The 26,892-nt window shown below is 34.8% G+C and overlaps 1 protein-coding gene across 2 annotated transcripts in view; it reads left to right on the top strand.

The window, feature by feature from the left end:
- Positions 1–26,892, top strand: part of LOC114338268 (uncharacterized) — a 79,900-nt gene that overhangs the window by 12,548 nt on the left and 40,460 nt on the right. For both annotated transcript variants that reach the window (XM_028288862.2, XM_050654073.1), the window contains 2 exons: positions 6,168–6,248; positions 19,963–20,121. In XM_028288862.2, coding sequence (XP_028144663.2) covers positions 6,168–6,248; positions 19,963–20,121 — 240 coding nt within the window. The remainder of the gene's footprint in view (positions 1–6,167; positions 6,249–19,962; positions 20,122–26,892) is intronic.

The following is a 26,892-nucleotide window of genomic DNA, read 5'->3' as shown; positions in this document are numbered from 1 at the left end:
TTAGATCATCCATTTTCTGTCGTAATAGATCTAAGGATATTTTGATCTGTCGTACCTCACCTTTTTGGTCTTTTAATAGGTCCTCTAACTCTTTTGCTGCTTTGCTGAAAGTGGTACGAAGCACTTTGCGATGCTTTTCCTTAATATCCATTTTCACTGCAAACTAAACACACACGCTTACCGAAAAAACTAGAAGCGAAACGTGATAGAGTTCAGCGATCCTCGATACGCTTTTTCGTCACACCTCGTATGCACACACGATTAACTTTAACTTAAAGCCGTCCTGTCCACACGGTCGCCACAAAATGTGGGGGCCTCTAAAGATTTACCCAATCTAAACAAACCCCCGAGATTCGAGTTTAAATAAAAGACTTTGTACTTTTACTTTCTATAATCAGCTTTAAGATAACAGCTTGCAAAATTATTGAATGACGAAAAATTAACCGTATATCTCTAAAATGGATAAGTTCTAACACACCGCGTATAATTAAAATGTTAGTAAATACCATAATCCGGAGTGTCAAACGTGCATTACAGTATTTCTTGTCGAACCTATTATTACCACTACACGATATCTTAAAAAGGTTCCCGATTTTCCGGAAACGTTCTTTGAATGCTAAAATGTGTTTTTTATTACGCGGCTCGGAAAAATGTCGATCACCGTCTTGACTTATACATTCACATTTCAACACTGAAAACTATTTACGACGCTCTCATTCTGAAATTCTTGTTACGAACATATATGTGTCAAAGATCTGCAAACTTAGCATGACGTGATTTCTTCGAAGTAGATAAATATTATCAAAACAAAACGTATATGTCTGAGCAGAAGAATGTGTCTATTCAGGGTTTTTGAAACGCCTAATATTATAACGATTTTTGAATACAGGGTGGTGCTTTAAACCAGACAACAATTAATTAAATATCTAAATGGCTCGAACAACAGTAATGAGAAACAAAAACAAAATTTTTATTAAAAAGAACACTATATTTTTGTACGGTATCTTTATTCATATCTCTTATCATTTTTGAGTTACATGGAGAAAAAGAAGGATTTTAAGGAAATTTAAAAATGCGCTCTATAATTTGATCTTATTTTTTTCAAAAACCATTCATTTTAAACCCGTCCAACTTTTTGAACATAGAAATAACACTATAATAAAAGATATTGTAGAAGGAAAATGATGCATTTAAATTCGGGTGGATGAGGGGTTAAATATACTTCTCATTTTTTCTTAAAATACATTAGTAATCAATTTTTTTGCAGAATATCTCGCTTAGTTTGAATGTAATCGACATTTAATATGGCTCTTTTTAAAGGTCTTTTCAAGCACTACAAAACGTATTGGAAGCATTATATAGTCGATTCGCTAATCTGAGACATAACTCTCTACACTACAATCACAATAAAAATGCACTATATAGAAATAAACAAACCAAGACACATTAAATGCTCGAGGAGCACTCCCAAATCATGATTTGGTAGTGCTCCTCTTGCTTGTTTATTTCTAGTGCATTTTTATTGTGATTGTTGTAGACAATTGTGTCTCAGATTAGCATATCGACTATACACCTAAAATCGACTGTTTCTCTGTTATTTTAAGTTGAATACACCGATTTGAGCATGCACAAAAAAAACAAACTCTTTCACCTACTATATATCTTTTTTTGTATTATAACTAGAAGATTCATGAAAGAACGAATTTCTTTGTTTTTTTATAAGCTACAAAAATGTTTTATATAGTTTTTTATTTAGATGCATAGTTTTTAAGGTATTTGCAAAAAAAACCGACCGAAAAGGTGTCATTTTTTAATGAAAATTGCCAATTTTCAACCACGAATAACTCAAAAAGTATTAAGTTTTAGAAAAAATTATACAACAGTTTTTGATTAGAATAAGGTTCTCTAGGCAATACCGTGGTTATTATGACCAAAAAATTTTCCACCCCCTTGAAGGGGTCGGAACCGCCCACAAGATAAATGCACCATAGTATATAGGGTAGACTTTGTTTCTTGAGCTATTCACTACCCACTGTGAAAATATCAAGTAAATCGATGTAGTAGGATGAGGATGGAATTCAGAGTAAAATACCCTCATTGACTGCCCTATTTGCTTTATCTCTATGTCGGGTGGGCTTCCCTAATTTCATTCCTCCACACAATTCTATCTTGTGTCATATCAATATTAATCCCGTTTACGAACATGTCCTGCCTAGTAAGTAGTCTCCCCCCAGGTCTTCTTTGGTCTTCCCCTCCTACTCCTTCCAGGAATCTGCACTGTAGCAATTCTTCGTATTGGGTGATTAGCGTCTTGATATTGAACATGACCAAACCATCTTAACCTATGCTCTCTCATTTTGGCAATTGGTGCCACACCTAGACTTCCCCTAATATACTCATTTTTAATTTTATCCATTTTTGTCACTCCACTCATCCATCCAAGCATTGTCCTTTCCGCCACATGCATTCGTTGTTCTTTCTATTTCACTGTCCAAAATTCAGTTCCGTACATCATAGCAGGTCTTATGGTTGTTTTATAGAATTTTCCCTTCAGCTTCATTGGATTTTTTTTCACACAACACACCACTCGCTTCCTTCCACTTCATCCATCCAGCTTTAATTCTACTGCATGCATCTCTATCTATTTCTCCATGACTCTGTAATACCGATCATAGGTACTAAAAACTATTGCTTTTCACAATTATTTCCCCATTCAAAGATACCATTTTATTTGTAGTAACTCCATCTTTAAATGAACACTCCACATACTCTGTTTTTGTCCTACTAAGTTTTAAACCTTTTTTCCAGAGCTTGTCTCCACTGTTGTTATATTAATAATAAGAGGATGTATATTATAGTCTTATATTCCTACTCACGCGGAGCCTAGTTGTAATTTAATTTCTGAGTGAACTCACAGAGCCTACATATACGTTAAGCGCTGGTTTCCTCGAAAGCGGTGCCGACAACCTCCGATCGTAACACTGCGATGAATGACATCATAAAAAACTGTACCATGCAAAATAATAGCGTTGGTTTCCAAGGATGCGTTGGAAGCCACCGCTTGCTGAGCTTGCACATTCCATTGTTCCAGTGAAGAACCTTGAATTTTTCACCGTAATCTGACGTAATTCATCGCAGTGCTACGATCGCTGTTTGTCGGTGCCGCTTTCGAGGAAACCCAGGCTTTACCGAGGGTATTCAGAAGATAGTTTCACAATCACTAAAGCTTTGGTGCAGACTTTTGTTTTATATCTGTATGCCTGATATTTATGAATTTTATCCCCACTCCTGCTTCTATATAAACAATATTGTGAGACCAAGTTAACCATTTGAAGTCCAATCTACCGCACTAATTTGGTTTATTAGCCATTATAAGGAAAAGAAATCCTGTAGACTTTTTCAGTAAAAATATTGATCTATAATTTAAAACTGTATTATGTTCATATCCGTTCTCAAAACATGTTTGTTAGATGTATTCCCAATCTTTGCAGTACCTACAGTGCCGGCAAAAAAAATCTTTACATAGCCAAATAAATCACCAAATTTGAAGACAATTTGCATGCGTTCTGTCTGCGCTTGGGGGAGGGGCGGGGAGGGGGGATAGCGTACTTGCGACGGCAATTGTCTGTACTTAGATCTACAGACCGGGCGCGTCTCGTAAATTGCACGACTTCGCGCAATCGTACTTGAGACACTGTGTCAGGTGAGGTGTTTGAAAATTTGAGTAACTTTATTCTGTGGTGTGAAGTTCTAAAACTTTTAAGTGTGGTTAAACTTTTGTTTTATTTTCAGTGTTCTTTTTGTTGTAAGTAGAAAATGAATCGTTGTACTAAGTGTTTAGTTTCTTTCGAAGAATTAAAGGCTGTACAAAAAATTGTAGTCCCGATAAAACCCACCATAGATGCTATAAGAAATCAAAAAGATATCAATTTGGGTTTTCCATCCACATCCAGAATACCCTCCAATAAAAAAATTATCCCTCAGAGGAAATTTTTTCCAACGAAAAAAATTAAAAAGGGAAAGAAAAGGTCAAAATTTCAAAAGCCGTCCTCAGAAGAAGCCGATATGATGGCTGCAAAAGTTTTGATTCAAAAATAATTTATTTTTTTATGTGTCAATACAAAATATATATTTTAAAATAAAATTGTTTTATTTTTTGAGAAAAAATAAAAAATACAGCATACTTACAGTACTTTTTTTGAAATGCTATTTTCCAAAGTTTATAAAATTTATAAAAAAAAACAAGCATTTACAAACTCTGCAAATTGTATTATTTTGCTTTGCATTTTCATATGGAAAAACCGCGGTATTTATCTTGAACTTTTTTTGAACAAGGTGCAATACTTAGGTAATATTATTATTAATAAAACAAAGTATATTAAAATACAATGTTAAAAACTTTAATAATATTTAAAAACTTTAATATATTATAGTATACATTTTATGAATCAGTAGAAACGATTAGGTATATTTAAATTTGGTAAATTATAACTCCACCCGACCAGAGCACGACCACACAACTCAAAACATATTAAAATACAATGTTAAAAACTTTAACAATATTTAAAAACTTTAATATAATATAATTATAGTATACATATTATGAATCAGTAGAAACGATTATATTTAAATTTGGTAAATTAAACTCCGCACGACCACGCAACTCGAAACACAAGTACGCAAATACGGTTGCGTGAAGCGTGGCTCGAAGTCGTGCAATTTACGAGACTCGCTCGAACTGTAGATCCTTGTATTGTCTGTAGTTTACGGATCGCGTAGCTTATTTAAGTTATTCTGTGCGTTTGCACTGTAAACAGTTGGCTTTGTGCGGGTAGTCAGTGTTAAACTTCGTCTCATTTGCCGCGTAAAGTTTGAGATCTTCAAATTCTAAATTGAGCTGACAAATATGGTTGAAAGAAACTCACAAAAGAGGAGAAGGTTCGTGCTTTAACATTACTGGAGAAAGGTGACTCTGTAATTACCGTTGCACGTGATATTGGTGCTTCAAGAGAGGCTATTTATCAACTGAAACGTTGCAGCTGAATGTTATTGTCCATTCCATCCAATATGTGTAGAGGCCCATATTCTAAAGATGAATTAGGGCTTGCTGGAATATATACGGTTGGAATTGTATTGTCAGTTGAAGGATTTGGGAAGTTGGAGGCTATATTATGTCCTGTTTGTTTACAGATAAAACAATGTACTTTATCTGTAGAAAGGAAGATTCTGTGTTCATAATCTTCGAAGGAAATAAGTACTGATGTTTGTAATTCAAAATTTTCGGAGGTAGGGTAAACATAGACTTGGCGTCTGAAACTTAATACATGTGAATATTCGTCCCCAGGAATGCCTGCTTTTAAATACGATAAAGGAGATGCGATGCGAAGTCCAAGATTTTTAATGCTATTTTCAACTAAGTCATGTGTAATGAACGGTGGAACGTTAGATATAGTTATTCTTTTAGCAGAGGAAATTAGTCTTCGGATATTTAAAGAAACATTTCCTATCTGTACTAAGGGATGTGAATCTATAAGCTGGTCGACAAGGTTAGAGCTAGAAAGATAGATACAAATACGATTGTTTGATATCCTAGATGCAAAGGAGACGTGCTTAGGGCCTATAATATCACCTATAACTTTTACTCAATCATGCAATTTCAGGTTGTCTTCGGCATGCATCATATTTGCTAGGGAGTGTTGGCCGCGGAATAGCTTTCGCATCTGATGAATAGGATTGGTTTGATGTTTGAAACTGAGACATATTTTCTGTTGGAGTGTTTGCTACGCCACTGCTCATGTAGTCAAAAGCAATTGCGTTTTTAGCTTGAAATTATAATTTAGCTTTTATGTGTTACGGTAAAGGTTCCGTTTTTCATCCATTTTAAAATAAAAATAGATTGCCGCTTGTAAGGCAATCATATTTAAATTTTTCTTTTATGTTTTTAACAGTAAAAACAAGAAATAAACCTCAACTAATAATGAATGAATTATACATACATCAATTTGTAGAAAAGGTTCACTAATTACACTGTTTTTGTACTGCGTTTTTAAAAGCACGATAAACTACAGAACGACCTACTCGTTCAACGCCTCGTTGTCGAATGAATAAAGATTTAAAATAATAAAAAAAAATAAAAAAATTTTAAAGTAAAGATATTTTTGTTTCAGAAAGTTATTGCTAGCAGGGAGAGTATTATTGACAGCTTGGATACAGAAGAGGAATCAGACCATGCAAATTTAATGGCTAAGGTAAACTAATATCTTTACATCGGTTCTTAACATGCATGTTATTCAATTTATGCAAGTTACATCCAAACGTTAAGTTGTCTATATAAGAATTAAGAAATGACTATTGTTTGTTTTTTAACCAAGAGGAGTGATTCAAATTTACCGCGCTGTATTGCTTGTTTATAATTGGTCTAACCGCAGGCAAGTTTACTCCACTGTTATAAAATTTTGACACTAATGACATTTATCAAATTTTGACACTAGTGACATTTCATAGGTTAATTAAGTTATGTCGGCGATTTTTGTGTTTTCTGTGTTATTCCTTTAATTTTTAGATTGTTAGTCTGCTTTTATATAAAAAGCAGTAGTTTTTGGAACTCTTTAGCGACGACGTATTAATTTAATATAATATTTATGGATTACCGTTGAGGGCCGACTAGATCAACCAAAAAAGAAGATGTATTTGGTTATTATTCTAGTGACTTTCTTGGGTGTGAATCTGTCTTTTTAGTTTACTCCTCCTGGTTAAAAAATAAACTATAGTATACAAGCGAATGCTTTTACATTTTTTTTTTATATAATTTGGTGGATTTTGAAATTTGGTGTGTGATTTTATAATTTTCAGAAATATACAGGTTGTCCAAACAATGATATCAATAACAAAGTAATATTTAAAGCATAATAATCACATTATACTGTTGTTACATATTAGTTCACTGTAAAATATTACAAAATCTCTAAATTTTAAAGAACCGCTTAGATTGACATGAAATTTGGCATACACATAACTAATAAGTCAAAGAAAAAAAGTGATATTGTGCCGGTATGTGCTTTTGCCCTGGGGGTGAGTTTCACCCCTTCTTGTGGGTGAAAATATATGTCCAAAATAGGTTCGAAATTCGATACACTGATTAATTCTAAGCAACTTTTGTTCTATAGAGTTTCTTCACTAAGTCAATACTTTTCGAGTTATTTGCGAGTGAATATGTTAATTTTTCAACAAAATAACCACGTTTTTAGACGGTTTTTCGTAAATAACTCAAAAAGTAAGTATTTTGTCGAAAAAAATATTCTTAATAAAAATATAACTTATAGAAAACTGAAAAAAATGGTGCATATAAAAAGTCTTTAGACCCAGTAGAAGCAAAGTTGTAGCTAATGAAAAGTAGGTTCTTATTCGTCAAATTCCAAATCGAATATTTCATCGAAAAATAACCAAAAAAACGGAGCACTTTTTGGGGAACACTCATTACAACTTTTTTAAAGTGTTTAAAAAAAGGTTTATTTTTTTAACTTCTTTTAACTCCTAACATTAAAAGTAAGTGAGTAACGCTCAAAATATTGTTGGTCGCTTTTATTTTGTGGTAAAAAGAATCGTGAAAAGAACCCCCTAATTAGCATCCCAAATAAAATTAATCGTTGTCGCTTCACAAGTTACTTTGCTTATTTAATCTTTATATGATCTGTAAGTTTCATCTGTTCAAAGTGCTTATTTTTGAAAAGGCTGTAGTTAAAATGGCTTGAACGAGTCACTAATTCCGAGTGTATGCAAACTTTGAACAGCCATAGCATAACCAATTTTTTTCTAACAGGAAAACAAATAATTTAAAATATCCAGAAAAGCAAAACGTACATTTCATTACTGTTTGAGATTTTTGGTAGGTATTACTAATAATTTTTAAGTTATTTTGAAAAAAGCATTTGTTTCAAAATTAAAAATTTTACTTTAAAACCATTTTTTTTCAAAAATAAGCACCTTGAATAAATGAAACTTACAGATCATATAAACACAATATAAATAAAGCAACTTGTGAAGCGGTAACGATTAATTGTTTTTAAGTTGTTAATTAGGGGGTAATTTTCCCGATTTTTTTGCCAAATCGAAAGGGACCCACTGTATTTTGAGCGTAAATTGCTTACATTTGATACTAGAATGTTTTTTTTTATAAAAATAGAAATAAACCTTTTTAGTCTTTAAAAAAGTTGTAATGAGTTTTTCCAAAAAGTGCTTCATTTTTTGGTTATCTCACGTTGAAATATATTTATTTGAAATTTGGCGAACATGAACCCATTTTTCTTTATCTATAACTCTGCTTCTGCTAGGTCTAGAGACTTCATGTATACATCATTTTTTTCACTTTTTTACAAGCTATATTTTTGCTAAGAATAGTTTTTTCGATAAAATACGTACTTTTTGAATTGTTTGCGAAAAATTGTCTAAAACGTGTTTGTTTTGTTAAAAAATGAACTTATTCACTCGCAAATAACTTGAAAAATATTGACTTGGTGAAAAAATTGTATAGAATACAAGTTGCTTAGAATTAGTCAGTTTATCGAATTCCGGACTTATTTTGGAAATATATTTTTTCACCCTCGAGAAGGGGTGAAAGTCACCCCCAGGGCAAAAGCACATACCGGCACAATATCACTTTTTTTCTTTGACTTATTAGCTATGTGTGTGCCAAATTTCATGTCAATCCAAACGGTTCTTTAAAATTTACAGCAAAAACTGTCAAATAATGTACTATATAGAATCATTACCAGGCTTATTAAAAGTTTTTTTTGTAGAGTAGAACCTAAACCATTAGAAATGTGTTAAACATACAGAAAAAAATGAAATTGTACTGATTATACTAAAATCACAATCAAGATGCACTAGAAATAAACAAACCAAGACACTTTAATGTAACGAGGAGCACTCTCGAATCATGATATACAATGTATAAATTTTTTAAATCATGATTTGGGATTTATACAATGTATATATGTACATTGTAAATCATGATTTGGGAGTGCTCCTTGTAACATTAAAGTGTCTTGGTTTGTTTATTTCTAGTGCATCTTGATTTTCATTTTAGTATAATACAATGTAACTAAAATTATATTTCTCAATGTAACTATAGTTGGCAGAAAAATAAACAGTAGAGAAATGAATATTGAAATGTTTATGATTATTTATATATTTAGTATACATGATATAGCTTTGCAACCATTCACGACGACGTTCTTAATAAAACAGATGCCCCTTGGCACGAAAAAAATCTTTAATTCTAGTCCACAATTCCAGAATATAAGATGATTGATCCGTCTGCCTCCTTCAGCATTCCCCATATGTATGCATCAGGTGGCGTTAGGTCTGGTGAGTGGCGATCTCCCAAAACGATCACGCAGTATTCGAAGAGACTCCCTGGCCGTGTGACAGGTTGCCTCATCCTGCTGCATTGTTGAGTTTAAGCTTGGATGGTTTTCGCGATCTTTTCCATATAACCGAAAATAGCACTCCACGTTAAATTTTTTTTCTGCAAAATAGATCCATCTTAAAGCACCTAACATTCACACGACATTTACATTTGTTATAACAATGTTTAGAAACCACTCAGTACGTTTCGGCACATGGCACGTACAAATTTAAGGCACATGATGGCACATACTCATTTCAGTACTGTTTATTTTGCCACATACCATATGTTTCACTTTATTTGTCAAAAATATAAGTTGGTTAAAATTAAAAACTAACAAGAAAATTCTTTGGGCATAACACCAGTTGAGATAACTACAATAAATTATATATAATACCAGAAGATGTATTTAGCACAAATTTAATTAAATAACTTAATTTTTTCACAACGTACTTCTTCTTGTGGTGCCATCTTATTCATAGAAGATTGGTTATAATTTCGGCAGTTTTGAGCTATCCTTAAAAGTGTTTGGGAGTTTAAACTGTAATGATATAATGCCCGCAGCTGGCGATCGGCAGGTCGACCGTAGATGATCGAAGGAGTTGTTGGCGCATCCCCTCTACATACCCCACTAGGCGAAACCGAAGAACAAGTGGCACCGAGAGCGTATTTAAGACGGGCGAGGAGAATCATACAATTATAAAATCAGTCCTTCTTGACGGATTAAACCAAGAAGGGCTCAATGGTAGAGATGCGGCGGGTTGAGCCGGTACTTTGCCGAGGTAGGCGCCTCAGTATTGACGTGGCGTTCCACCGGAACCGTTACCGCGGAGAGCGATAGTGACGATGGACGGGTGACGGTGTGTCGCTGTTTAATGTTATCGCATTGGATTGAAAAGGCGATGGCTCCGAGTTTGAATGTGTAGATAGGTTGATTCCATGTAGCGAGATTACTATTGTATATGTTGTGTTGTGTATTGTATCATTTTAATATTACTATTATGTTTTGATGACAGTAATAAGTATAAGGTTATTTTTCCTTTGCAGAAGATAGAATTATATTTTATTTATTTTGAACTGTATATAAATATCTTAAATATATTTACTTTGTTTTTAACCTGTGTTTTACTGAGTCTGTCGTCCTGAAAAAGCTACCCGTTACAAAACCAGCCTAGTCTCTCACATTTTTGAGCCATTAACATTGTACATTCCATTATTATAATTTAATATTAAAATTCGTACATATGCCTCAAATAGCTTGTCTTTCGCCTTTTAACAAATTTCAACATTTACTTATTTCCATTTTTAAAACGGTTTCTTTGGAAATATGCTGCATCTGTGATACTTTGAACAGTCGACGCATTACCCACATTTCGAAGACCTCATAACAGCCTTGCTTCACACCTCTTCTGGTGGGAATGCTTTTGGTTAGTACAATAAACATGAATGCACATCCTGATATTGATTCCTACATTTTTTAAGCAGTATCCATCCATCCATCCATAGCATCCACAGCATCCATCCATCTCTCCTACATAGTCTTTGCAAATTGTCGATATAATGTACGATTCTTATGCTAGGGCCACAGTAACGTGTAATGCCGTTAATTATCGTGTTATTTGACTAACGCGTTAGGTGTAGCCATAACTTAGCGCGCTAATTTGTTAATGCCATTATTAATGCCGTTAAACGTTAGGCGATAGATCGGGTGTCGGTTTCTTTCGACACTACAAAGGAGTTACTCCGTTACTTATCGCGTTGTTGTGGCTACACTTGCACTGTTTCAACAAGTTATAGCTTGCAGCGCAGCAGAGTAATTTGTTTTGTGAAATAGGTACATACTATTCTACGAAAATGTAGTGGAGTAATGAGAAAATAATTGAATTTTCAGTGAAACAGAACCTTGTTTATGGGATCCCCGACAAAAATCACATAAAAATCGTGGCGTTCATGGTGACGCTTGGCATAGAATTGTGCCATCATTATCTTTTCCAGCGACGGTAGAAGATTTGAAAAAGAAAAAAGACACGCTTATGGGATACTATAGGACCCATTTAAATAAATATAAAAAAATCGTTAAAATCTAGCAAGGGAACGAATGAGGTATATAAAACAAGCTGGTTTGCATTTGATGTCATTACTGTGTTCGTTTTCTGTGCATTTTTATCATCTACCATCTTATTTTGAGTCTTGGTTTTTGCCTGATCCGTTTATAAAATAATAAATTCATAAAATAATAATTAGCACTCATAAAATATAACAGCGTAGCAGCTTCGACTTCCATTTTGAAATTATTGGATTAAAAAACGCGTTTTCTGCTGACTACGCGCACGCGCTAAATTAAGTGTGGCCAGTCACTTTAACGCGCAGTTTATTCCATCATTTTTGGTGTGTTAATTAATACGATAATGGACGTTAGACGTTAACGTTACTGTGGCTCCAGCATTACGATTACCTTTAGTAAATGGCTCATCAGACTCAGTCAGACTAACTAATTCACAACATAGATCGACAAAAAATATTGATTTAGAATGTAAAGTTGTGAATAAATGGTCCAGTTAATCTCACAAGAATGTTAGTTGGTGATTAGTTTTGGAGAAGTAAGATTGTTAGCTGCTAATGGTTAGTTGGGGTGAGGCAGAATCAACTATAGGAATAAGATATTGAATATAAGATAATATAATAAGAGATTTTAGATGAGATTGAAAGGATTCATGATATCAATGTGGAAATACTTAGTTTTACGTTTTCACTGATGATGGTCTCATAAGACCAAAAACGTTCTGATGAAATTGTAATCCGTATGGAAAATTTTAGTTTTTATTACATTTTACAGTGTATCATTATTTTAACTATACTCCAAGTAATGAAGCTTAAAATAGGACAAAAACTCGCAATTTTTACAGAATGGATCTATTTGCTTGAAAATAATTTGCTTGAGAATAAGTAGTAGATAGTCCAACGATCAAAATCTATATCATGCCAAAAGGCGCTTTTACATTGGGGGTGGTTGCCACCCCCTCTCGGGGGTGGAAATTGTTATTATATTTTGACCGCAAGAGTTGGTAAAAACATTCATTATAAGCAAAAAACGTTCTATACAATTTTTTGATAAAATTAATAGTTTTCGATTTATTCGCTATCGAAAGTGTTAGTTTTATATCGAAAAAATCAATGTTTTAAATCAGTTTTCTGCTAATAACTCAAAAAGTTTTCGTTTTATCAAAACAACGTTACTTAACAAAAATGTACCTTTTGAAAAAATAAACAAATCCGTTTTTTATTTTCTTTAAGACCAATAGTAATCGAGCTATACTTTATTATATGTTGGCTCTTCTTCGTCAAATGCTAAATATTATACTTTCAAAGTCAAAGCACGGGAAAACTATGCATTTTTCGAGGATAACTTGTTGAAACTAATTTAAAGTATTTAAAAATATGTATCTCCAGAAATAAAAAAAATCCCTAGCTAAAAAAATTAAGTGACTTATAATCAAAAGAATGTCAGTCCCTATTTTTTAAAGCAAAAAAGTGATCGTAAACAGCCCCCTAACCACCATCCGAATTAAAATTTGTCATTGACCTGATTTGGTTTTCTTGATTTATGTACATATTTTTAATAGGTTCTAGAAGTTTGATCGGCTTAGAATGATTAGTTTAAAAAAAATGGAGTTAAAAGCGAATAACAAATTTTTGTAGTTTGGTAAAATATGCCCTTTTCTTCAGAATACAAAGATTAGCATCAGAGATACGAAAAAATATTTAAATATGAAATTGTAGCTTATCTAATTCCCAAGAACTTAGTTTGCAAACATTTTTTTACGACAAAAATTGAGTGAGCTATTGACAATTAAATCTTGTAATATGCAAAAACCACCTTTACCAACCCTTTCAATGCCACCTCTTTTTGTAACTGAGAATTTTAAAAGGATTTAATATTAATAGGCTTATAGATCTTGTAAAAACCTACAAAATTCTTTTTTAATGAACTTTCTAAGATAAAAAATAAAAAAGTTACGGTTAAAAAATCAATATATTTTTTTGAAAAAAAAATTAATCAATTGGGAGCATAATAATGTAAGTTAGCTGTGTTTTTAGTCATTGGACTTATTTATTCTTCTTTATTTATGTATTATTAATAGATTCTAGAAGTTTGACTGGCTTAGAATAATTAGTTTAAAAAAAACTGAAGTTTAAAGCGAATAACGAATGTTTATAATTTGGTAAAAAATGCCATTTTCTTATGAATATGAAATTGTAGGGAATTTAATTCTCAAGAACTTGGCTTGATAAAATTTGTTCTACGGCAAAAATTGAGTGAATCGTAAATGAGTATACCATTAGATTAGATTAGATTAGATTATGTGAGATCGTTAAGGCTATGGAGCCTCTCAGCACTTCGACCTATAAAGATCTTTTGTGCATACCTTAATCTAGTTAAACTCTAGGATGCAATACTTCTGATGAAATTGATTAGCATCCTAGGTGACTTGTTTCCTATGTCAGAGGGCGTTAGGGTGACCTCTTTTAGGAATTTTAGTCGTTTGCAGAACAACGCTACGCAATTGCATAGGATGTGTTCTGCCGTTTCTTTTTCATTGTCACAGAAACGACAGTTCTCACTATCGGATTTGCCCATTTTTTTGAGATGATATCTGAGGGCAGTGCCCAGTGACCATTTTTATATCTTTTTTACTCATTTCGAGAAGGCGGTTTGTTGCACTAGGCGACACCTTTATGAGCCTTTTTGCTTGCCTTTGTCCTGGTGTGTTGGACCAGTATAGTTGTAGTTGATTGAGTTCCCAGGTCCGGAGTTCCTCTCTGATGTGGCTTTTTGGTAGTCCACAGAAAGGTTCTGGACCTTGGAATGGGGTGTTGGCCCCTTCTTTTGCGAGGCTTTTAGCTTCCATATTTCCTGCAATTCCCTTGTGACCTGGCACCCACATCAAAGTTACTTTGTTGCGTTCCGCCAGCTTCTTAAGGGATTGTTTACATTCCCAAACCAACTTTGACTCACAAGTAAATGACTTTAGAGCCTTTAAGGCAGCTTGGCTGTCTGATAAAATGAAGACTTTTGCCCTACGAGTGTCTCGGTTGAGACATTCTTGGGCACTAATCTGTATGGCATGTATTTCTGCCTGAAAGATAGTTGGGGCGTTTCCAAGAGATTTGGATAGCCTGAAATTCGGCCCAGTAACTCCCACTCCTGCCCTTTCATCAATCTTAGATCCATCCGTATACCATACGAGTGAACCTTCCTCCAGTTTCGGTTCAACTGTTTCATTCATTTGGTGGTTTTTTATGACCACTTCAAATGGTGTTTCAAAGTCGAATTTGACTGGCATGACGTCTGTCGTCTTATCCTTAGAATTCAAAGGAATTTCTTCCAAGATTTTAAGATGGCCCACTAGATCGCCAGGTTTCATTAGCAGCTTTAAGGCGGTGGTTACTGCCTCCCTCCTTATGCAGAACTGCAGGGGAGGAAGGTTCAGCATCGCCTCTAAGGCTGCCGTGGGGCATGTTGACATTGCCCCTGTGATTCCCAGACAAGCTAGCCGCTGCACTTTTTGCAGCTTGGCATTAGCTGTTTGTTGTGTTTTTGGCCACCATACGAGTGATGCGTATGTGACCATCGGCCTAATAATCGTTTTTTATGTCCAGAGAGTCATTTTCGGTTTTAGGCCCCAAGTCTTTCCAAATGTCTTGCGGCAGGTCCAACTTGCCACCAAGGCTCTGGATAAGATTTTTTCAATATGACTATTCCAGGTGAGTTTTTGATCTACGGTTACTCCCAGATATTTTACTTCTCTGGAATAGTCTAGTGTAGTGTGATGCCATTCATAACTGGAGCCTGTAAATTCTATTTACGTCTCCTTGTGAACGGTATGAGAGTCGTTTTGCTAGGATTGACATTTAAGCCCTCCTTCGAACACCAGTTTTTGATTTCGTTTAGAGTAGTTTGCATGAGACTAGATACAGTCTGGTCATGCTTGCCCCTAATTGTAACAACTAGGAGTTGTAAAACCAGAATCATGCAACTTAGTAAGGAGGTCATCCACAACTAGAGACCACAGCAGGGGCGATAGTACTCCCCCTTGAGGGCACCCCTTTACTGCTGTCAGAGTTACAGACTCTCCCCCAATACTAGCTGTGATGATTCTGGTTTTTAGCATGGACTGAATCCATTATATTAGTGAGGCTTCAATGCTCCTCTTTACTAGTGCTCTTTTTATGGATTCATATGAGGTGTTATCGAATGCTCCCTCTATGTCAATGAAAGCGCAAAGAGCTATTTCTTTTGCCACTATTGTCTTTTCAATGTTTCCAACAAGGGAATTTAGAGCATTTATAGTGGATTTGCCTGTCTGGTATGCAAATTGATGTGTGAAGCGGTTTCCTAATTAGAGTTTCGCTTCTTATGTGGTAATCTACTAGTTTATCCATGGTTTTTAGGAGAAAAGAGGTGAGGCATATAGGGCGATAAGACTTTGGTTCGTCCGTAGGACGTTTCCCCGTCTTTGGTATAAATACCACTTTTGCGTCCCTCCAAGTTTTTGGAATGTGACCCAGCACAAGGCTTGCTATGAAAAGCCGCTGTAGTTGGCTGTAGTTGTGTGAAGCCTTTTTGAAGTAAAGCAGGAAAAATTCCGTCCTTGCTCGGGGATTTAAAAGGTTTGCAGCTTTTAACAGCCCATTCGATTTTGTTTTTTGTAAAGATTTTTTCCGCTAGCTGTCTGCCGGTTCTGTTGAGGCCTTTTGGGGCCTCTGCCAGCTGGATGCTTTGCGGTTCATCTTCTAGTACTTGTTGAGAGCCAGGAAGATGAGTCTTTAAAAGCTCTCTAATAGTTTCTCTCAGTGTAGTCACCATTCGGCTTTTTAATCAGTCCGATTTCATTTGAGTGATCTTTTGAAAGAACCTTTTGGAGTCGTTGTGCAGGGGCTAATTCCGTTATCCCTTCGCAGAGTTTCTTCCAGGAGTTCCTCTTTGATTTCCTGAGTTCTTTATTGTACTCAGTAAGGGCATTTCTGTAGGGGTCCCAGCTACCTGTACATTTTGCCCTATTGAAGAGTTGTCTGACCTTTTTTCTAAGTTTAGTCAACTCTTTGTTCCACCAGGGAACATCTCTATTAGTTGTCTTACGTTTCAATGGACAACTTGATTCATATGCCTTTATTATGGCATTTTGAAATTGTCCCGAGGCTCTATCTAGATTTTCCTCTGTGTCGAGCGACGTATCGAATTCTTCCATTTCGCTTTCGAGACGCTCTTTATAAGTGTCCCAATCGGTCTGTTTTGGTATTCGATACTCCTCAAGGCCCTCCTCAGATGCGCCCAGGTCGAACCTTATGTGTTGATGGTCCGACATTGAGGCTTCATTTGAGACGTGCCAGTTGTATATATTATTTGCTATAAACGAACTAGTTAGGGTTATATCAAGAACCTCTTTCCTAATTGCGTTTATGAATGTGAGTTTATTACCTCTGTTGGCAATATCTAGGTTGTTAGTAGATATGTAGTCTAGGAGGTACTCACCCCTGTTATTAATTCCTGTACTGCCCCATACTGTGTGGTGTGCATTTGCATCGCAGCCAAGAATTAGTTGTCTATTCCTCCTCTTGCACCATCCCATGAGTATTTGTACTTCCTCTGGAGGTGGATGGTCTTCAGAGTCACCCGGGAAGTAGGCCGAGGCAATAACAATTTGCCTCTTGCCTACTTCTGTTGGCATTTCCACTATTGCGGTTACCAAATCTGCCGTAATGAATTCTGGAACAGAAATGTATTTAGTATTATGTGAGAGCAGTAATGCTGCTCTTGGATTGTTAGTATTGGTATTATAGAGTAACCTACCTGATTTTATGTTGAGTCCTTGTATTCGACTTCCATTAATCCAAGGCTCCTGTAGGAGACCTATGGCTATGTTGTCTTCAGTAAACCTTCTTCTAAGCACGCTGGTAGCTGCTTTTGAATGTTGGAGGTTTATCTGTAGACACTTCAGCCTTTGAGTTGGTTTTTCAAATGGGCTTGGGGATATTTTAATTCCCCTTGTCTTTTTTATCCGGTTTCCCAGATTTTTTTATCTACGGCTGATTCCTTGGAGTCAGGCCTTTGCTTGCCTGTCCTCCTGGATTCAGCTTGGATTTGCTCCAGAGATTCGCTCCCCTCGGCTCTCGTAGCTTGAGCACTTTCTTGCTCATCTGGGGCCTTAGATATTGTAGCGGGTTTTTGGGACTCGCTTGTTGTAGGTTTTTCAGACCCGCTTGTTGTGGCTTCGTTCCTGCCACTCTTTTCCCGTATGACTGTACGACCATATCTCTAATTGATCGTATATCCCATAGTTCTTAAGTCGACTTTACATTACATGATTTATCATGTGATTTGTCATATGATTTGGTCATGGAGTGAAATTTACATGTTTACACTGTGTGATTTGTCATATGATTTTGCATTGTTTATACGGCTCGTTTTGTCATAAGCATTGTCATGCGGCTCGTCATGGGAAAAATCATATGACAAATCACATGATAAATCATGTAGTGTAAAGTCGACTTTAGTCTTTCGGCTGATTGGCTATCTACCGAAAGGGTTAGAATCTCCACGGCTCCACTTGTAGACCTGTTTATTACTCTCCATGAGGAGGTATGGAGGCTGTTTTGGGCCTCTATTAGGCCTAGAATTTTATCCGTGGAATACTCTTTACTTCCGTGAAGGTACGTCGTAAAAAGTTCGGTGTGAGGAATTTCTTCTCCCTCTACAAGTCTCAGCGTGGCGCCCGCCCATGGATGTATCTCTCCAATGTGTGTCTTTAGCCACTGCAAGGTGGCTTTATCGGCGCACATCAGAGCTAGCCAGCCGGGCCTGTTTTGAGCACTCAAAAAGTTAGGCCTTTCGCTCTTTTCTGTTTGGTGCTCAAGAATCTTATCTAGGATCAATTCCTTAACGGCTTCTAATTGTTCCGTTGTAAGGGATTGACTTGGGAATTCCGAGGGCAGAATTCCCACTTTTATACCTTCAGCCATTTGACTGAAGGAGGGTTTTGCAGATTTAGGCACAGTGTCGCCTTTATCTGCATCACTCCTTGATTTTTTTGCATGTCGACCTTCAGGAGTGTTCTCTTCGGAACGGACCCTTTTGGGTCCTTTTCCCAGAGATTTCTCCTTTATGGGCTCGACTGCTTTCTCTCGGGCTTCTTTCGGAGTCAGCCCTTTCTTTAGAAGGTATTTAAACCTTTTTCTTGCGGCGCCACTGAGCTTTATCCTTTCTTTCCTTTGTTCAGGACTTAAGGACTTAAGTTCATCGCCACTTGTTAGGAGTAGCTCTTCCTCAGTTTTTTCAGGCTTGTTTTCGGCCTGTACATGAGGTTCGCCAACTTCCATTTCTGTTTCCGAACTTTGGGAGTCGGATGTCCCTTCGTTTTCTTTATTTTTAGATTCCATAAAAGTTCCCACGAGAAGTTAGGGAAATAAATATCGCCTGCAGCAGAGCCCCGCATGCTACAGGAAGGCTATTGAAACTGGGGTGCGCCAGGTGCCCCAGAGTTCGCATAATACTAGTTAGATACCCTCTAACCATTCATCTCTTCGGCTTATGCTGTTCCACCTTGAAATTGCGGGATTTTTATTGTGGTTCCCTTCCACTTGGCCGGCCGGTTAAGGCAAGCCCCCACATCTATGCTCATCTTATGACGTAATAGATACGGTTTATACCAGGCAGGTTTCCGCAGATGGCTGTCTCCCCCCGCAACAAAACATCAATCTGGACATTAATCCAGTCTTGAGATTCCATTGCAGGGGGCGAGCACCATCCTCCACGCTGTGAATCCTGGTATTGATAGGAGTAGGTTGCTTCTTGGTCGCTGAAGCAGTTCATCCATTCTTAGTCTCTTGACTACCTAGGAAGGATTCCGAGATATTCCAGAGAGCTAAGTTGTGACAGGAACTGCTCTAGTGAGGTCGTTTCACATTCTTTCATACTTCCTGTTCACCAGGCTTGGCCGTTTATAGGAGGTGCCTTCATTAATCGGAGAGCTCCTTATTAGGGAGATCCCATTCATTCACACACACACATACATGATCCACTTCCTGCGCCAGATTACAGCCCTATCTGAACAGTCAGCTTAAGCCCCCGAACCAACATCAAGGTCTTGCAACCACTATCGGGGGATGAGTATACCATAGAAAAACATTGATTTTTTAGATATAAAACTAACACTTTCGATAGCGAATAAATCAAAAACTATTAATTTTATCAAAAAAATGTATACAACATTTTTTGCTTAGAATGAATGTTTTTATTAACTTTTGTGGTCAAAATATAATAAAAAATTTCCACCGCGACATGGGGTGGCAACCACCCCTATGGTAAAAGCGCCTGTCGGCATCATATATATTTTGATCCATGGACTATCCACTAGTTATTCTCAAATTTTCAAGCAAATTGATCCATTCTCTAAAAATTGCGAGGTGAAAAGCTTTGATTCCTGGCCTACTACAAGTTTTTCACTTCACTGTTAGTTTATATAACTAAATTAACTTTATATTTCCAATACTTTTAGGAATTATCTCTGGATTTAGATGTGGACCCAATGTCTCTTCCTGAAATGCACGAGCATATGATCAGAAGTCCTCCGCCAACAAATTGGCCGAAATCTCCAAATTTCAGAGTGTTCCATTTTCCACATAATGACGATGAGACAATTTCAGTTGAAGTTAATGTAAGTATATACATTTTAGTCTGGTGAGTAGTAGTACAACTGAAAACTAGTTAACTATGTATTTTTAACACAACTAACTCGTCTAATCAATATTCTTCAGCTAAGGAATACTTCGAAAATTCTTATTAACACACTATATTCTGTTTTAAACCAAGAGGAGTAAATCAAATTTCCCGCGCCGTAAAGCTTGTTTGTAATTGGTCCAACCTCAGACAAGTTTACTCCACTGTTATCAAATTTTGACACTAATGACATTTATAAAATTTTGACAATTCTGTCATTTTATAGTTTATAGGTTAATTATATATCAGCGATTGTTTGTATTTTCTACGTTATTCCTTTAATTTTTAGATTTTTAGTCTGTTTTTATATAAAAAACAGTTGTTTTTAGAACTCTTTAGCGATGTATTAGTATGATATAATATTTATGGATTACCGTCAAAGGCCGATATGATCAACCAAAAAAGAAGGTGTATGTGGTGATATTTTTAGTGACTTTCTTGGGTATGAATCTATCTTTTTAGTTTACTCCTCTTGAATCCGTTGCCATGCGACGGGGTTTTACAATCAGTTTCCGTCTACAGTCACTGCACTCAAATTTTTGTGACATCCTCCTATTTTATCGTATCTCCTTCCAATTTTTTGTGACACCCTCCATTTTTTTCTGATTCCCTTAATTTTTTGGCACCCTCAAATTTGATCTGATACCCTCCATTCTTTCTGACTCTTATTTTTTTTAAATATTTTTTTATTGTATAACTCGAGAAGGACTGGCTTGATTTGGCTACTTTTGATTTTGATATATTTGTAGAAGTCTAAGTAAAAAAATCTTTAAGTAAGAATATGCCATCAGATATAAAATTTTATTAGTTGTATAGGAAGTGTGTAAAAAATGTGCTCCTTGCTCAAGAATATCTCTATTTTTGACAATATCGAAAATTAATATAAAGAAAATATGTTTATAATTAAAAAATAATTTTAAGACATTGTTTAGTTACAATAATAAAATAGTTATTTTTCTAACTAGTGCGGAAAGTGATACGAGACTGCCGTTGACCCGAACGACGCGATAGCGGAGTTCGGGTAAGCAGTCGAGTGCGGGGAAGACACTTTCCGCATGAGTTAGGAACAATATTTTTTCTAGGGCCGTACGTTTGGAAAAAAGCCACAAAAAATAGAGTTAAATCAATTTTTATTTAGAAGTGAAAATACACAAATTAATTCTTTGACAAGATTGTCAAAACCAAACTTTTAATATAATGGGTTACCACGACGACGATATTGGTTTCCATGACGACGATTCAAAACCATTGTAATTGTCTACTGATCTGACTTTTAAAAATGATGTCAAAATAATTTTATTTCATCGAATTATCGCGCTAATTTCATTAAAACATGAACACAATAAGATTATTAGTAAAAAATATCTAAATATTAGTTTATTGTATGTATTATAATGTATTATAATGCCACATTACAAGGTATTTTACTTTCCCGCACGACGTGCGGGAAAATTTACTTTCACGCACGCCGTGCGGGAAAGTGCAACTTTCGGAAACGAAATGCGTGCGTGAAAGTGGCTCTTTTAGCACGGCCGTAGAAAAAGTATTTTTCAACATTTTCTGTGCGATACAGTTGAGAATTCAAGTTTGTGCATTAATGCAATCATCATCATTCTCTTTGCCTTATCCCTATGCGGGGTCGGCTTCCCTAATTGCATTTCTCCACACAGTTCTATCTTGGGTCATATCAATGTCAATCCCCTTTACCAACATGTCCTGCCTTATCGTCTCACCCCAGGTCTTCTTTGGTCTTCCCCTCCTACTCCTTCCAGGAATCTGCACTTCAGCTATTCTTCGTATTGGGTGATTAACGTCTCGACGTTGAACATGACCAAACCATCTTAACCTATGCTCTCTCATTTTGGCATCAATTGGTGCCACACCTAGACTTCCCCTAATATACTCATTTCTAATTTTATCCTTCTTTGTCACTCCACTCATCCATCTAAGCATTCTCATTTCCGCCACATGCATTCGTTGTTCCTCTTTCTTCTTCACTGCCCAACATTCAGTTCCGTACATCATAGCCGATCTTATGGCTGTTTTATAGAATTTTCCTTTCAGCTTCATTGGAATTTTTCTGTCACACAACACACCACTCGCTTTCCACTTCACCCATCCAGCCCTAATTCTACTGCATGCATCTCCATCTATTTCTCCATTACTCTGTAATACCGATCCCAGGTTCACCATCCAAAGATACCATTTTATTTGTAGTAACTCCATCTTTAAATGAACATTCCAAATACTCTGTTTTTGTCCTACTAAATGCAATACATTTAAATGCAATACATTTTGTCCTACTAAATGTAATACATTTTAATAATTATAAATTTAATGAAACAATTCTAAATACCATATTTAGACCAAACAAAGTAGTAAAAGCATGGATTTCACGGGAAACGTAAAAAAATAAATAGACTCGAAGTCAGTTTTAGTGACATAAATCTAAATGAGTGTTATACAGTGCGCTGTTACCCCCCTTATTAACTTATTTATTTTTAGCACATAAGAAAAACGCTCGGATAGGTCGATTTTTAAACCAACCATAGTATACTATAGCATCAATGTTTCGAACTTTACGCGATCCCTTTTCAGGTGACAGGCATAACTTTGATTTTTTTAAATGGGAAAGTATATCATGTGACACCTCATTTAAAAGCTTTTGAAATACTGATTACAAAAGTGTATAGTACTTTAATCTTTTTTAAGAGATTAGGCGCAAAATTTCGTTCAAATTATTTTTAACGCATTTATTTTTTTCGAATCTTGAGAAAACTAATAGGTATTTTTGAAAAATTTAAACGCAGAATGAAAGATTACATTATTACCGAGGGCTAAAAGTCCCTTAGAATAAACAAAAAGTTTCTTTTGAATGAAATATTTGAAATAAAAATCAGACTAAATTTTTTCTTTTTTTCGCCCCTGTGAAATATAAAAATAATTAATCATTATAGAAGCTCTCAGGGATTTTCGACCCTCGATAATACTATAATATTTCATTCTGCTTGCAAATTTTTCAAAAATACTTATTAGTTTTCTTAGGATTCAAAAAAAAATAAATGCGTTTAAAAATAATTCGAACGAAATTTTGCGCCTACGCTCTTAAAAAGGATTACAGTATTATACATTTTTGTAATCAGTATTTCAGAAGCTTGTAAATGAGGTGTCACATGATGTACTTTACATTTAAAGAAATCAAAGTTATGCCTGTCACCTGAAGAGGGATCACGTAAAGTTCGAAACATTGATGCTATAATATACAATGATTATTTTAAAAATCGACCTTTTTTTTGAAAAATGGCTTTGGCAGAGCCAATTGGCCAGACTTGTGGTTGATTGCAGATTCATAGTCATAAATTTCTTATTTCATAACATAAGCACATACTACAATATTATTTTTATAGATACATAGTACATTGTGTTGTTTTTTATTTTGTTTTTTTTTTTAATTATTTTACTGTTTTTTTAATATATATTTTAATTTGTGCGAAACACTTTTTTACTTCTTTTTTTTTTATTTTTCTATTCTTTTTTATTTTTGTTTCTATTTTTTTTATTTATTTATTTTTTTTGTTATTATTTTATTATGTTTTTTATATATTATTTTTTATTCTTTTAATTTTTTCAAACCACATTAACAAATTATGCCTATTTAGTACATATTACGTTTACAACTTGTATTTACATAATTTAACATGTTTATAAAGGAGATGAAGAATTTCCATATCATTTGTAAATATTAAAGTATTAAGCTTTATTGGGAAAAACATTTTAAATCTTTTAAGGGGAGGGTATGGTTTGAAATATTTTATTATTTCAAATAAAAGTGCATACTTTCAAGAATACTCTCTGAAAATTTCAAAATAATCGGAGTAAAATTACCAGAGATACAGGGTGTTGAATATCCCTACCTTCGACTCGCGTTGCCGCGGCTTCGCGCCAGCACGCTTGAACGTAGTGAGAAACGTTAAACAACTGTTCGCCTTCTCTTTTGTAGATTACTCCGCAATTCAAAAAACATATTCCAATGTTCATCACTTTACGATTTGGCAGACAAATCAGAAGATGAAGATGCAGTTGTCAAAACTTTAAACGCATTTTTCTCAAAACTGCTTTTTCAAATGCGGTGGACATTGTAACTGAAAAACTACTTGACCGATCTACCTGAAATTTTTGCATAGATTTTCTTTAGACATTTCGTGAGGTAACAACGTCGAGATATTTTTCGTTTTGTGCTTATTTTTTGTTCATCAATATTAAATCTGTTGGTTTTCACAAAATTTTTATCAAAAATTTCGTATTTTTGACTTCTGAGTGATACCAAAAATTCAAAAATCATTAAAAATAAAAAAAACTCGACGTTGTTACCTCGTGAAACTCATAAGCTAATTAAATATTTTTGAATTTTTTGTTTCGTATGATCCAGTGATGAGTTCTGATGTCCACCGCAAAATCCATTTTTTTGAGCTGCCTGCCAAAATTTGTCGCCAAATGGCTTATTTTGGATTGAATTTTTTCTTAAATATTCTTTGAATTGTACTTAATATGTTTATTTAATTTAAAAATAAAATAATTCTACCATAACTTCGAAAAAAAATAAAAAAAAATGTGCTTGATATGTTGATTTCAAACCATACGCCCCCCCTTAATTCCTTATAAAGGTCGTTTGTGTTATTTATGTGTAAATGACACTCTAATATGACATGTGTTAGATCTCCGATTTTGCCACAAGTACAATTGGGAGTATCTGACAAGCCTATTTTATGCATGTAAGATGGCGTAAAAATCGACCTGTCCGAACGTTTTGCTTATGTGCTTAAAATAAATAAGTTAATAAGGGGGGTAACACTTATTCCAGTTCACTGTATAACTGTGTGTATATGACAATATACTTGTTATTTTTAGTATTTCCTTTACAATTTCATCACATTTTCTTACCTTTTAAACTTTCCTTGGACTTCTACAAATGTTTTAAAATAGAAATTAGCTAATTCGATTCAGGCAGTCTGGAGCTGTTATAAAAAAGGTATACAAAACAAAATAAAATGACGTTTATTAAACGTCATTCAATGTTTACATATCGAAACCATACCGGACAGACTGCGTGACTTGTCGCATTATAATTTTATTAGATTAGATTGTGATATGTAATCTGGTATGTATACTATTTTAAACATATTCTACATTTTCATGTATTCCAAATGCATTGTTCTTTCTCGAACCATCTTAAACCTTTCAGAAGCGTCGGATGCCGAGTGTCGTTTGATAATTATTATTTCATCTGTTGACGTATTGTCCCTTTTCTCTCACTGTATAATATAAATAAATGGTTTATTATATAAATCAATTTTTTCCTAAGTCTTTCCTTATAATATGGTATTTTTATTATAGTTGTTCCATTTTATCTTTGCCCAAACGTCATGGTTCATTTTCAAACATTAATTAAAACGTACGTCGATGTGTATCATTATTTATATACACTGCGCGTCATATAAAACGGGCACCCTAAAGAATGGGTAATTTTTCATGTCGCGTATCTCCTAAACCTGTTGTCCGATTTAAGTGATTTTTTGAATATGTTATAGCCTTATTCATTGTCAATATCCCTGTAATAATATTTTCGCTAAACAGGTAAATTTTCATTGCATACCGGGTGTACGAATCAAACTGTGTTTTTTTCTCGAAAGTTCGCAACACCCTGTGGAATATTATAGCATTTATAAAATACTGAAATTAAAACCCAAGTATAGCCTTAGGTTTTCTTAACAAACTGTTTTTTGATTCATTCGCTTATGTTGAATAATACAAAAGTTATGTACTTTAACAACTAGTCATGTTCTTCATGAGTATAGGTTGTTTGTAAATAAGTGCGACAAACTTAAGGGGCAATTCTGCATGAAAAAATAATGACCGTTTGCTTTATAAACTTATGTCCGCAAGTGTTTCGTTTACGAAATACGGGATGTTGGTAGGTTTTAAGAGATAGTTATTGCGAATCTTTTGACTTGCAAGGGCAATTCTGCATGAAAAAATAATGACCGTTTGCTTTATAAACTTATGTCCGCAAGTGTTTCGTTTATGAAATACGGGATGTTAGTAGGCTTTAAGAGATAGTTATTGCGAATCTTTTGACTTGCAATTAAGAATTTTATATTCACTATTGGCGTGCATACGGGTAATATGACCGATCATATTACCCATATGCACGCCAATGGTGAATATAAAATTCTTAATTGTATGTCAAAAAATGTGCAATAACTACGTCTTAAAACCCACCAAATTTCATTTGCAAACTAGACATGTTTTTATCAATACAGGGTGTTTTTAAAAAAATTTGGCAAAGTTTAAGGGGTAATTCTGCATGAAAAAATAATGACAGTTTGATTTATAAACTTATGTCCGCAAATGCTTCGTTTCCGAGATAGGGGGTGTTGAAATGTTTCTGACAAACTGACGATTTATTTATTGCCTTAAAACCGGTTGGGATATGCAAATGCAATTTGGTGGGTTTTATGACGTAGTTATTGCATATTTTTTGACATACAATTAAGAATTTAATATTCACCATTGACGCGCATACGGGTAATATGAGCCATCATATTACCCCTATGCGCGCCAATGGCGAATATTAAAGACTTAATTATATGCCAAAAATGTGCGATAACTACGTATTAAAACCCACCAAATTTCATGTGCATGTCTAAAC

Source organism: Diabrotica virgifera, chromosome 6, assembly GCF_917563875.1.
Source record: "Diabrotica virgifera virgifera chromosome 6, PGI_DIABVI_V3a".
Classification (NCBI taxonomy): domain Eukaryota; kingdom Metazoa; phylum Arthropoda; class Insecta; order Coleoptera; family Chrysomelidae; genus Diabrotica; species Diabrotica virgifera.
This window is presented reverse-complemented; position numbering and strand designations above follow the sequence as displayed.